Source organism: Osmerus mordax, chromosome 4 (assembly GCF_038355195.1).
Source record: "Osmerus mordax isolate fOsmMor3 chromosome 4, fOsmMor3.pri, whole genome shotgun sequence".
Classification (NCBI taxonomy): Eukaryota; Metazoa; Chordata; class Actinopteri; order Osmeriformes; family Osmeridae; genus Osmerus; species Osmerus mordax.
The window spans coordinates 571,570-584,592 of NC_090053.1; the positions used below are offsets into that span (position 1 = coordinate 571,570).

Sequence of the window (13,023 nt, forward strand, 5' to 3'; positions counted from 1 at the left end):
AAATCCACTTGGTAAGAGGGTGCTGTTTAAATGACACAGTTGAATTGCATTAATTGTCCATAACCACCAAATACAGTGTTCAACTCAAAAGATAAAAGCTTTCCTTCTCAAAGTGATATCTAACAAGAAAGGGTGACCTGAGTAACCTTTAAATAGTTATTATTTAAATGTGTTTCTGATATAAAGACAATGCGTTATCCATGTGTGGTTGTGCAATAATGTGGTGTATAACGTTGCAGCTTTATTTATTATTCTAATGAAAATATAAATAAAATAATACACAAAAAGGATAAGTGTCTAGTCTTTTGCCCAGTGCATGTAATCTACAATCTAACACTTTTAATACTCTATGTATTTGTGTTGTGTAAATTGGCAAATGAGGTCCTGCTTGTGTACTCCTTAGTGTTTCTCAACGGTTGGATCAAAATATTTTTAAAGCGTAACTGAACACCAAAATCTTTTTATTTGTGTTTTACCCCTGTGGTTAACACACACGGTTAAACTCACACATCTTGCTAAAGTGATTTCTGGATTTATTTGGTGGTAGGTCTTTTTGCCCATAATAGTTTGTAACTTTTGGAGAATCTCTGATCTGTGTGTGCGTTTTCGGGGTACCTTTACATTTCACAAGGAAGGGTTGTGGACTGGTTGTGTCCATCCAGGTATGGCTTGGAGCGTTAGAGAAAGTGCCAAAATCCAGATTCATGAATCCACAAGTTTTCTTCTGAAAACAGACTGAAATTGGTGTGTGTAACTCTTTAAGATAACCGTATTCTCCGGTCATCCTCTTCAGTGGTTTTGATTGGTCAACCGGGCAATTTTCCATAGATAGGCTCGCTTTAAGATTAATTTTATTTATGCAAAGTCATTGATAGATAATTTTCATTTTACCTATACATTTTTTAAATAAAATAACAAATTGTTCCGCAAAATTAGGTATTGTATAAATACATTTCTCATTCGAATGACCTCATATGTCTAGATACGTCCCACGAACAGAAAGCGTGATTGCACTCCGCGTGCAGTGTAGGTATTGGAGGAGAGTACTGTAGGCCCTACACAGAGTAATGAGCCACACAGTGAGTTGTCTTATATACAGTCACACAACTATAGAGGTCCTGCCACAGCCTTAAAAAACAACAGAAATAAACATCTAACTAGGCTTATTATGACCATGACGAATGCCTAATTTGAGTACTTTACACTCATAAGAGACAGTGAAGTTAGCCCCCCCGAGAATTTGAAAATGGCGTTCACTCTGGTAAGTATTTAATACAGTTTTTCCTTCGATTTGTTTTTGCTAACTTACACTTTTCTTCGAAGACTGAATAAACCAGTCTCCCTTTATATAAATATTGTTTAGCATCTTTAGCTTTCCAGCACAATGCCTAAACTTATCCTTGACATTGTATTCGAGCCGCCGTACATTTATATGAAACTGACAAGTTCCCTATTTTGGTGCTATAGCGTTAATTTTCTTTGCTATGACGAATTAACATGCTAAAAATAAAAAATATGTAAGTTAATGTGTTTCAACTTGTCACTACCAACTTGTCACCTTGTTGCCATGCTGTAGAAAGATGAAAGGCTCGTTAACCATTGGGATAGTGGTTCCCTAACCCCGTCAACAAGTAGCAATGCAGATATCTTTAATGGGATGAATACTATGTTGGGAAACTCGCTGGTGCCTAGTGGAGTGTGCACCACCCCTTTGAATGAGAGGAGCACAGACCATCCACTTTCAGGTAACTTCAGCACCTTTGATGCTATGATGGTGTAATCTTCATCTCTTTTCCATCCAATTCACTTTTATGCTGCCCTTCTTTCCCTCTTTCTCCTCACAGAACTGGGAGACATTGGTACCTCTGTGATGGACAATTGCCTCCTTTCCACTCGATCCAGGTCCTATCGGGACCCCTCTCTGGGCCTGCAGAGTGGCCTGTTCACCGCAACCTGGCTGGGCATGGGACTGGAATCTCTTAGCCTGGCTGACTGGGGAAACAGCCTGGACCCTCCCTCACGCACCAGCCCGCCTTCCAGTCAGTATCTTCCACACTCATACACTTTTTTTTTTTTTTGTCATTTAGCAGACGCTCTTATCCAGAGCGACTTACAGTAAGTACAGGGACATTCCCCCGAGGCAAGTAGGGTGAAGTGCCTTGCCCAAGGACACAACGTCATTTGGCAGAGCCGGTAATTGAACCGGTAACCTTCAGATTACTAGCCCGACTCCCTAACCGCTCAGCCACCTGACTCCTATATACTAATAGTGTGCTGCTGTAATTTTGCTAGATAGTGGTCGGAGAGATACAAGGACATTTTAAAAGTGAGGCTTGGAACACACTTGACATAATATGTAGATGAGTGAAAAACAAATTGAATGTTATCATGTCTAACACTTGTCTAATTCTGTGTTTAATCAAAGTCACCAAGCTGGGGCCCCATCTTGGTTTGAACAGCCTTGGGCCCGGGGAGAAGGCTGTTGTGATGGGCGGGTCAAACAGCCACACGGAGAGCTGCACCCTGGACACCTGCTTTAACAGTCCCCCTGACTCTGAGACCAGTGGGTTCAGCTCTGGATCAGAGCATCTCTGTGACCTGCTGGTGGGCAGCTAACCCATTAACATGTTCATGGAGCCATGGATCTGATTTGTTGGTTATTAGTCTGTTTGAAAAATTATTAAAGATGCCAAACAATGTTATGCTACAAGTTAAAATCTAGTTTCTGAAATCAGAGCTCCGTGTGTGTTTCAGTCAATACTGCAGATCTCCCATTCCGTGCCCCTACTAAAGTGTGGAGGGCAGAAATACCTGTCTGCCTCCTGTCACCTGGAGCAGGACTCCTTGTTGCACCCACTGTCCCCTCTCCCCCCTGAGCTGGACCAGCATCTCCTCAGCGTGGGCCCCCAGGGCAGCGCGGGCCCCCAGGGCAGCGCGGGCCCCCAGGGCAGTGTGGGCCCCCAGGGCAGGCGGTGGCCCCGGGCCATGGTGTGGCCCAGCTGGGGTGGGACCGCTCAGCGCCCCCTCAGCATCGAGGCAGAGGCTCGTCTCCACAGACAGGGCGCAGGTACCACAGCGCATAGTACAGTTGGCGGTGGTCTTTGTTCACACAATTTCTGTCCATTTCAGATTGTTCTCTGTCAGGTGCACCAGTGTATTGTGCAGTACTGTGTAACTGAAACACAAGATTCTCTCAGTGATATTTCATGTCTCTGTTCGGTTGGCTGCTTAACCCTCCTGTAGCTCTGAACGATGCCGCCCTTACATGGAGGGGCCAACTGCCCCCCAAAAACTACAGAAACGCAAAGTACTCCTGTAAAGTCTTTCTGGGTGGCCTGCCTTGGGACACCACTGAAGGTGAGGAGGGAAAACGTTTCTTTATCACTCCTGTGTGTGTCAAGGGCCACTGGGTTCATGTGCCAGCTGTTAATGGAAATCTATTAGTTTATCATGATTATGTACAGTATGTGGAAAGATCATTGAATGGTAAGTGTTTCAATTGCCTCCGAGGTTATGAGTAAAGGTGTATTGAATGGAATCTCCTTTCTCCACAGCGAGACTGAATAGCACGTTCAGTGTGTTTGGCCATCTGAGCGTAGAGTGGCCTGGCAAGGACCTCAAAAACCCGCACTGCCCACCAAAAGGTAATGCGTCCACAGGTGCAGCGCGCTGCAGGATGTAGTCAGTTCTCTGAGAGCACTGTGTCAGAGCTGATGACGTTGACCTGGGTTCTCTGGTAGAGCTATCTCTTGGGTTTGGGTCTAAGTTTTGGTGTGGGTCAGTGTGGAGGTCTGTTTGGGTGTGGGTCAGTGTGGAGGTCTGTTTGGGTGTGGGTCAGTGGGGAGGTCTGTTTGGGTGTGGGTCAGTGTGGAGGTCTGTTTGGGTGTGGGTCAGTGTGGAGGTCTGTTTGGGTGCATGGGTAAGTGTGGAGGTCTGTTTGCCTGTGGGTCAGTGTGGAGGTCTGTTTGGGTGTGGGTAAGTGTGGAGGTCTGTTTGGGTGTGGGTCAGTGTGGAGGTCTGTTTGGGTGTGGGTCAGTGTGGAGGTCTGTTTGCCTGTGGGTCAGTGTGGAGGTCTGTTTGGGTGTGGGTCAGTGTGGAGGTCTGTTTGCCTGTGGGTCAGTGTGGAGGTCTGTTTGCCTGTGGGTCAGTGTGGAGGTCTGTTTGCCTGTGGGTCAGTGTGGAGGTCTGTTTGGGTGTGGGTCAGTGTGGAGGTCTGTTTGCCTGTGGGTCAGTGTGGAGGTCTGTTTGCCTGTGGGTCAGTGTGGAGGTCTGTTTGCCTGTGGGTCAGTGTGGAGGTCTGTTTGGGTGTGGGTCAGTGTGGAGGTCTGTTTGCCTGTGGGTCAGTGTGGAGGTCTGTTTGGGTGTGGGTCAGTGTGGAGGTCTGTTTGCCTGTGGGTCAGTGTGGAGGTCTGTTTGCCTGTGGGTCAGTGTGGAGGTCTGTTTGCCTGTGGGTCAGTGTGGAGGTCTGTTTGCCTGTGGGTAAGTGTGGAGGTCTGTTTGCCTGTGGGTCAGTGTGGAGGTCTGTTTGGGTGTGGGTCAGTGTGGAGGTCTGTTTGCCTGTGGGTCAGTGTGGAGGTCTGTTTGCCTGTGGGTCAGTGTGGAGGTCTGTTTGCCTGTGGGTCAGTGTGGAGGTCTGTTTGGGTGTGGGTCAGTGTGGAGGTCTGTTTGCCTGTGGGTAAGTGTGGAGGTCTGTTTGCCTGTGGGTCAGTGTGGAGGTCTGTTTGGGTGTGGGTCAGTGTGGAGGTCTGTTTGCCTGTGGGTAAGTGTGGAGGTCTGTTTGCCTGTGGGTCAGTGTGGAGGTCTGTTTGGGTGTGGGTCAGTGTGGAGGTCTGTTTGCCTGTGGGTCAGTGTGGAGGTCTGTTTGGGTGTGGGTCAGTGTGGAGGTCTGTTTGCCTGTGGGTCAGTGTGGAGGTCTGTTTGGGTGTGGGTCAGTGTGGAGGTCTGTTTGCCTGTGGGTCAGTGTGGAGGTCTGTTTGCCTGTGGGTCAGCGTGGAGGTCTGTTTGGGTGTGGGTCAGTGTGGAGGTCTGTTTGCCTGTGGGTCAGTGTGGAGGTCTGTTTGGGTGTGGGTCAGTGTGGAGGTCTGTTTGGGTGTGGGTCAGTGTGGAGGTCTGTTTGCCTGTGGGTCAGTGTGGAGGTCTGTTTGCCTGTGGGTCAGTGTGGAGGTCTGTTTGGGTGTGGGTCAGTGTGGAGGTCTGTTTGCCTGTGGGTCAGTGTGGAGGTCTGTTTGGGTGTGGGTCAGTGTGGAGGTCTGTTTGGGTGTGGGTCAGTGTGGAGGTTGAAACTGGTCTGTACTCCTGCAGGCTATGTGTACCTGATGTTTGAGGACGAGAGGTGTGTTGCGGCTCTGCTGAAGGCCTGCTCTCAGATCCTGCTCCACCCGGACGACTCACAGGAGTACTACTTTGAGATGGCCAGCCGCAAAATGCGCATCAAAAAGGTTTCTGACTGGAAATTCTTTTCACCATGTTATTGAGTCTCATCGAAATGCACTCCTAGTCCTGTGTAAAGTAAGGAGTACCCTTTCAGTAAAATGAAATATTGAAGGCACAAATATATATTTTATTAATGCTGCTTCATGCTAAAGAATTAATACTTGAAAGAAATGCATCATACACCTATTGATTGTCTCTAACATTTTCCTTCCTGCCCCACAAAGCAGCACATTACTGATCTTCCATCGGCCTGATCTTAGCATGACCTGGGTGTGCCTGTGTGTCTGCAGGTGCAGGTGATACCCTGGGTGCTGGCGGACAGTAACTATTCCGTGTGCCCACCCCAGCGTCTGGTCCCCAGCAGAACGGTGTTCGTGGGTGGGCTGCATGGCATGCTGAACGCAGAGGCCCTGGCTCTCATCATGGACGACCTGTTTGGAGGGGTCGTTTATGTCGGCATCGACACTGACAGACACAAGTACCCCATAGGTAGGAGTGCAGCTCTGAGGTTGTGGATTGGCACCACATTACACATTTCTCATCCCAGTTTGCTGACAGGGTCCGGGCGCGTGAGCTTCCGTACACAGAGCAGCTATCTGAAGTCTCTACACGCTGCTTTTGTGGAGATCAAAACACCAAAGTTCACCAAGAAGGTACGGACACACAGTTTAAAATACCAGTACACCATCCCATTCAGAAAATAGCAAGTCATTGAACAGCTTGTCACATGGCAAATAACTACCAATGAGCTGCACCAATACCAATGTCTGGCAGAAGTGGCAGAATAATCAGAGACAGCTTTAGCATCAGCAGCTGACTGTATCGTCACTGCTGGGAGTGGCTCAGACACAGATGTAACCCCTCTGGTCTTGACAGGTCCAGATCGATCCCTATGTGGAAGACTCGGTGTGCCAGAGGTGCAGCCGCCAGCCTGGGTCCTTCTTCTGCAGAGACATGGTAGGAGCCCCAGCCACTGGGCCTGACCAAGCTCTCCAGCTTACATACACATATCTTCCCTCTTTGGTTGGTGTGTGCTAATCTGGCATGTCAATTTTATTAGAGGCATGAACAAATCTATGTTTATCTCTTCAGATATTTAGATTGCTTAAGGAGGTTTAGTTTTTTCCTGTTTAAGAGGAAAGATGTTGTGGGCAGCCCGAACTGAGGCGATGGTGCAGTTGGTGGTTTAATGGAGCAGTAGTGCAGTATGGGCTTTCACTGTATAGAGGGGTAGAGAAGGGGAAGTGCCCACCCAGGATAACTAGCAACATGTCTCTTCTCTGGTTGTGCTGGATTGGCCAGGCCTGCTTCAAGTACTACTGCCGCACCTGCTGGCACTGGCAACACTCCATGGATGTGCTCTGCTGCCACAGGCCCATCATGAAGAACCAGAAAAGCCTGAACTTTAGCTGAGCCCCTCTGTGGCCCCTCTCATTGTACACAGGGAGGAGTGGGGTGGGGCCAAACAACTTGAGAGGATTTTCACTTTTACCACGTTGATCCCCCCACCACACTTATGGCTGCTGTGGAGAGGTTGTGGTGATCAGGGACTCCTTTTCTATCCTCAAGTTGTTCCACACCATGTGTTCAGAGCAGGGTGTTAAAGAGCCACATTACATGGCTTCTTCTCTTTATTCAAACTTTTTAATTTGACATTTGACATGACTTTTTTAAGACTTGCTGCTGCCATAGAATTCCTTTTTTGATAGTTCTTTTACTGGCACACTTTGTAATGTAATGCATCCCTTTAGGATGTAAACCATAAACTTGTGAGGATGTGCAGGTTCAGTGGCATACCTCAACATTTTTACTACAGGGTCTTACCTATTTTTACAGTTTTAAGTGAAAACATGATAATTCAACAAAACACTGGGGTCACTATTTTATTTGAGTTTGATTGTCTACCTCATGTGTTTCTGTTGCAGATGTGAATGTTCTGCGCACATAAAACACATTAAAGATGTTTAAGCATAAAGTGGCTAACTTTGCATTTATTGTAGGAACCTCAACTATTGTCCAGTGTATACAAAAACACAAAATGGAACAATCATATGTTATACAAAATGTTGGACCACACTTCATAAATTATGAACAATCTTGTGTACACTGTACATAACTACAGTTGCTTATAGACAAAGTGACTAAGTCACAGCACTTGATGTAATTATGGCATTCATAGATCCTGATCTGAACACAGTGTATTCTGTGTCGAGGGGTTGAGTCAGAAGACATCTGTCTGAGGCATGCTGTACTGACTGCTTTCTTTCACACTTGGACATACAAGACATTCACTAGCATTTTACAAACTTTTCAAATAAGTTGTTGGCATGTTAAGATTGATGATTGAAAAGTTATTGTGAACTAGTGGTCTTGATTTAACAACATGTAAAGAAAACTCAAACACAAGTTCTGGATCCTCTTTGGTCTGAAAGTACATATAGTATACAGCTGTACATGAGGTGGTCATAATTTAATATGTCTAATGTAAAAATATTTCAGCAAGAAATTATTTAAGGTCTGGAAGTTACATTTTCTAAATGTTTCTTTTCCAGTGGTGTGATTTGGCCACATACTGTGTGTCAGGATATCATGACTTAACTTATCTTTAGACCAGAGCTGAGAAGCCCTGTTCCTGCAGAACCACAGTACCATCCTTTATGTTCTTTAGAAACCGCCTGATTCTAATGATTACCCCATTGATTGATTAAATCAGGTCAATTACAACGGAGGTCAGAGAAAAATCCCACATGAAAAACCCACCAGATGACCAGAGTAGGACTCCTGCATGCCTTTATGAAGCCTTTAGTGTCACATCTCAAGAATTCCCTCGTACATACACACTACTTTTCTTTAGAAATTCCAGAAATGTTCAGCAAACAGCCTTCTGGTGTCATCTCCTGGTCAGTTCATGTCCCCACCACCCTAGGTGAGCTCTGCTTGCCTGGTCCTGGGAAGGCGGAGAGCGGCTATCCCTCCAACCAGCAGCAGGGCCGACACCAGCAACACAGGAACTGCACAGTTGGTGTCTACCAGCTGGCCAAAGACTACATTACCCATGATGGCTGCAATTCTGCCTACTCCGGTGAAGAAGCCAAGAGCAGAAGACCTGCCAAGAAAGAAATGGCTCGAGCCTCAAGATCGGACTTGACTTATTAGACACACGGTAAAAAAACATCATTATTAGTGGCTGATGGTTAGAAGTTGGTACCTTATGTGCGTGGGGTACAGCTCTGTGCCCACCACATCCAGGGCATTCCAGGCTACCACAGACACTCCACTGAACAGGAAGGACATTAGCAGACTCTGGGTTTTGGTCTTCACTTCATAAATGGCAAACACACTCAGACTGGAGAGCAAGAGACTGCAGGCTAGAACACACACACACACACATTCAAATTTCAACTACATTTCTACTTGCTAATATGCAACTGTGTAAAACAAACCTACAAAGTAAGGTCTTTCCTCCAATGGTGTCCATCATAAGAATGGTGAATATGTTTCCTGGCAGGTTAGATGCTGCAGTGATAAATCCCTCCTTGTACACTGTAAGAAGTCACAAATACTTTGTCACCAATAACATCTTTTAAAGTTTGTGGATCATCTTACATTTAGTCATTTAGCAGACGCTCTTATCCAGAGCGACTTACAGTAAGTACAGGGACATTCCCCCCGAGGCTAGTAGGGTGAAGTGCCTTGCCCAAGGACACAACGTCATTTGACACGGCAGGGAATCGAACTGGCAACCTTCAGATTACTAGCCCGATTCCCTAACCGCTCAGCCACCTGACTCCCAAATCTTACAGCCACCTGACTCCCAAATCTTACATTTGTCCACTACCATCACTCTTAGATAACAGATATTTGAATAACAAAAACACTTTGCATTGGTCAATATTTTTTCCTCAACTGAAGTAATAGTGTGTTTAATTAACCACCTGTTGATTAAATAGCAAATATCTACATATTATGTTCAGAGCAAAAAGATGGGCTAAATATGCAAGGCAACAACAACAACAAAACCGAGACAGGGTTTGGGTTAGCTGCCTTTTATTTTGACTGGTTCTGCTGTTTGGGTTGGTCAACTGTTGTTTTGACTGGTTGTGCTGTGTTTGGATTATCTACCTGCCGTTTGGACTGGGTAGCAGCTGTGGTTGTTCTGTGTCAGGGAGCGGGAGACATTGGCACAAGGAGAACCTCCATTCTCGATTCTTCTGAACAACTCTGGAAACCACATCCACAGACCATAATACCTACACAGAAGAGGACAGGTCGTATTAATGCATGCTTGACATAACCCATTATGATGAGTGTTGTTCTTTTAGTCCTCAGCTACCCAAAACTTCCTCTCTTTCTGACTGACCATCTTGGAAAACACAAGTTCAAGATAACTAGAAGTATTATTCTTTTCATTCTTTGAAATTGGATAATCACAGGACAGAGGTGCTGGGGTTCCTTTTACATAAACGGTTTGACATATTACTGATACTCACCCAAATGAAATGCAGTAAAATATGATGAGCAGGACTGTGCTCCTCTCCCTGAGAGGGGCTTTAAACAGCTGCTGAACTGGACTCAGGGCCTGCAGCAGGCAAGATCAACACAACCTGAAACCTAAACGCTACATAAGATCTAGTTTTTGTCTTACAACAGTGAAGGTTTTCATTACTCCTTACTGTGTGACCACCTTTATAATAAACCCAGAGGGTGTGTGTGTGCTGTGCACTTGTGTCCTTACCTTTTTGAGCAGGTTAGACAGAGAACCAGGGCCCTGAGTGTCCAGACTGCTCTTCCTCTGTGGAGGAGGGACTTGGAGCCCAGGTATCTGTGAATAGAAGATTTTACAGGTAGGAATGTAAAATATTTTTATTTAAGTTCAACTGTAGCTAGGCATGTGATATTCAAAATGTCACACCCAGACACACGAAGGTATGTAGTCTGTCCCAAGGATTTATATATAGACTCACTGGGAAGGGTCTGGGACAATGTCGGTTGTTCAGAACAAACATGAACCTAAAGACTCGTAGGGCCTCTGCTTCCTGGCCAGCCTGGGAAAGACAGACCAGATTACTCAACACTTATCCAGGGTCAAAGCTTGACTTCCATCCAAACATAGTAACGTGCAAACATCTATACAGGTATGCTACACATTCTAGATGTTTTCTACCTAACTATTTTATAAGAAAGAGAACATTAAGTGTAATGTAATATCAGTACTGCTAGAAGAAAGTTCGTTACTGTGACAAAGAAAAAGAAACGGACAAAGGTGTCAGTTTGAGGAAAACTGTGCTGTGGCAATGCATCAGGGTGTACCTCCATGAGGAACTTGGGGCTTTCTGGCATGGCCAACCTGAAGATGAGAGCAGACGACAGGCTGGGAACAGAGCACAGCACCACGAAAAGTCTCCAGCTCTGAAAATCCAGCGAGCCCAAAGGAAAATGTGCCCAGCTCCATGGAATAACCATCCACGCCAGACCTTGAAGAATACGCACACACACACACACGCGTTTGTAAGCTATATGTACACGTGTTCAAAACCCCAGCTGGCAAGGGTTAGGGTTAGGGTCTCCACCACACACCTGCTGCCAGGATGTTTCCTGCCATCCAGAAGGTGGCCAGTCCACTGATCATGGCCCCTCTCCTCAAGCGTGGCTGGAACTCAGAGAAGTAGGAGAAGATGACAGGGATGGAACCTCCCACCCTGGAACAACAGGAAAACACCTGATCATAAACAGAACAGGTATTCACAACGATAGTATAGCTGACACTAATGATTGAACCACCAACTGTAATGAAATATTTACCCCACACCACTGATGAACCGCAGAATGAGGAATAGCCAGAACCATGGGGCCAGACTAGCCAGTGCCCCAAAAACCCCATTCACAGTCAAAGAGATCACCAAGACTCTCTGGCGCCCCCTCTGGTCAGCAAGGTAACCCCACACATACCCACCAACCATCATTCCTATGAAGGGGAGAAGCAGACATAAGTAGGCTACTGACAATCTCAAAGCCTAAAGGGTACCACTGTTGTAAGGAATTTTTAAAAGTATAACACCTCCAACATCGTTCCTGATAGTGCTGATGAGCTATTCCACACTCACATGCAAGGTGGTCAGGTTTGCGCTTAGAGTTAAGGGTTAGTGCTTTGTGTAAGTGCACATTGTAATGGAGTTAAATTACAAACCTGCATCTGTGGACAATTAATCTGAATGAATGACAAATAAATGTGTGGACCCCAAACACATGGACAGGGTGATGCAGAGATCTGTACCTAAAAAGATACTGGAGGTCAACAGACCCATGTCTGAGGAGCTGAGCGACAGATCACAACGAGCAGTTGGCAACAGGAAGGAGACACATAAGATCTCAACAGCATCACTGGCGTTGGCCCAGCCACACACCACCAACAGGAGGCCATGAAACAAACCAAAACCTATGACAGGGAAGAGGAGAGATAATTCTGTTTAGGGAGGGTAAACGACAGTGAATATATGATTTCAAAAACAAAATGTTTTTGCTTTACCTGCTTCCTCGATGGCTTCCTCATATGAAAGTTGTCTGTGTGCACTCTCCACATTAGCAGCATCTTTTGCGCTACTTTCGAAAATAATTTCTCCTAACATGTCATCAAAAACAAAACGTTTACTTTCAGTCAACTAGTTTGTATCTTACCAACAAGAATTCAAGTATTAATGGTAAATGAATGAAATAGAAGAATATTGGGCATTTAATTTAATAAGTATCTTTAGAGACAAATATAAACATCAGTTTCAAGTTTCAAGCAAACTACCCTGACAAGATAAGGTCACTTATGAACTAAGGCCTATCGTTGTTCGCCTAGAGTGTTGCTCTAGCAATTACTAATTATTGATTTCAGCCCAGGTAAGTGATGTTCAGAATTTCTGGTAGCACTGTGTAGTTGTGTGACTGGCAGTATGTGCAGCCCTAATGATCAGATATGACTTTGGGGGATAGCTAGTGATAGCTGGTATGCATGACTGCCTTTGCTAGCTAGCAAGTTAGCTAGAGCTACCTTCGTCGGAGTCGAGGCACGATGGATACAAGTCGCCGAAGAGTAGTGGCTCCCGTGCAGCTGCATCGCCACTCTCTCCATGAATGCGACGAGACATCAATACGTAGATAGTTTGATAGCTAGCAGTCTGATACGTTGGCCACCTATGCTGTGGCAACTTGGTTGTGCATACCAGAACAACCTTAAGATCTTACGGGGAAGAATGCACATGTAAATAACAATCATACAAAATCAAAAGTGAATAGCAGTAGTCTGAATAAATCATACAGTTAGATTATTACATTCATTGCATATTAAGCTAAACGTTCTCGTTTGTACCACATGATCAGGAGCTATGTTCAAGAGTGTGTTATATTGTTGTGGTATGATGCGTAAGACTAGCTGCCGTCAAGCCAGCACTAGGAGATCTTGAATATTATTATATATTATATGATTAGATAAACAAATACTGATCATCAGCTGGTTACCAAATATTTTTGATAATCATTAATTGCGAAATAGTTGTAATTATATTAGTAATGAGTTTTTAACACATCAGTAGTATTCTCATAGAT

General features: G+C 45.3%; 2 protein-coding genes across 4 annotated transcripts; one reads left to right on the forward strand and one right to left on the reverse strand.

The window, feature by feature from the left end:
* Positions 1–1,963: 1,963 nt before the first annotated feature.
* On the forward strand, positions 1,964–7,025 carry cpeb1a (cytoplasmic polyadenylation element binding protein 1a). The gene is made up of 10 exons (XM_067234131.1): positions 1,964–2,039; positions 2,426–2,604; positions 2,755–3,067; positions 3,244–3,357; positions 3,555–3,644; positions 5,302–5,438; positions 5,724–5,922; positions 5,992–6,086; positions 6,310–6,390; positions 6,736–7,025. Exons 1-10 carry the CDS (start codon positions 1,964–1,966, stop codon positions 6,844–6,846), a joined length of 1,395 nt encoding a protein of 464 aa, XP_067090232.1. The 3' UTR covers positions 6,847–7,025.
* A 197-nt stretch (positions 7,026–7,222) lies between these two features.
* sv2 (synaptic vesicle glycoprotein 2) lies at positions 7,223–12,774 on the reverse strand. 3 transcript variants are annotated; one of them, XM_067235098.1, is made up of 13 exons: positions 12,470–12,774; positions 11,960–12,052; positions 11,735–11,869; positions 11,236–11,398; positions 11,011–11,132; positions 10,744–10,907; positions 10,398–10,478; positions 10,169–10,255; positions 9,924–10,012; positions 9,556–9,683; positions 8,881–8,976; positions 8,642–8,801; positions 7,223–8,539 (listed from the first exon to the last, which is right to left on the reverse strand). In XM_067235098.1, exons 1-13 carry the CDS (start codon positions 12,564–12,566, stop codon positions 8,356–8,358), a joined length of 1,599 nt encoding a protein of 532 aa, XP_067091199.1. In that variant the 5' UTR covers positions 12,567–12,774; the 3' UTR covers positions 7,223–8,355. The 3 variants fall into 3 exon arrangements, with proteins under 3 accessions (XP_067091199.1, XP_067091198.1, XP_067091200.1); XM_067235097.1 differs by having other exon boundaries at positions 11,708–11,869; XM_067235099.1 differs by having other exon boundaries at positions 8,340–8,507; positions 11,708–11,869.
* Between the last annotated feature and the right edge of the window lie 249 nt (positions 12,775–13,023).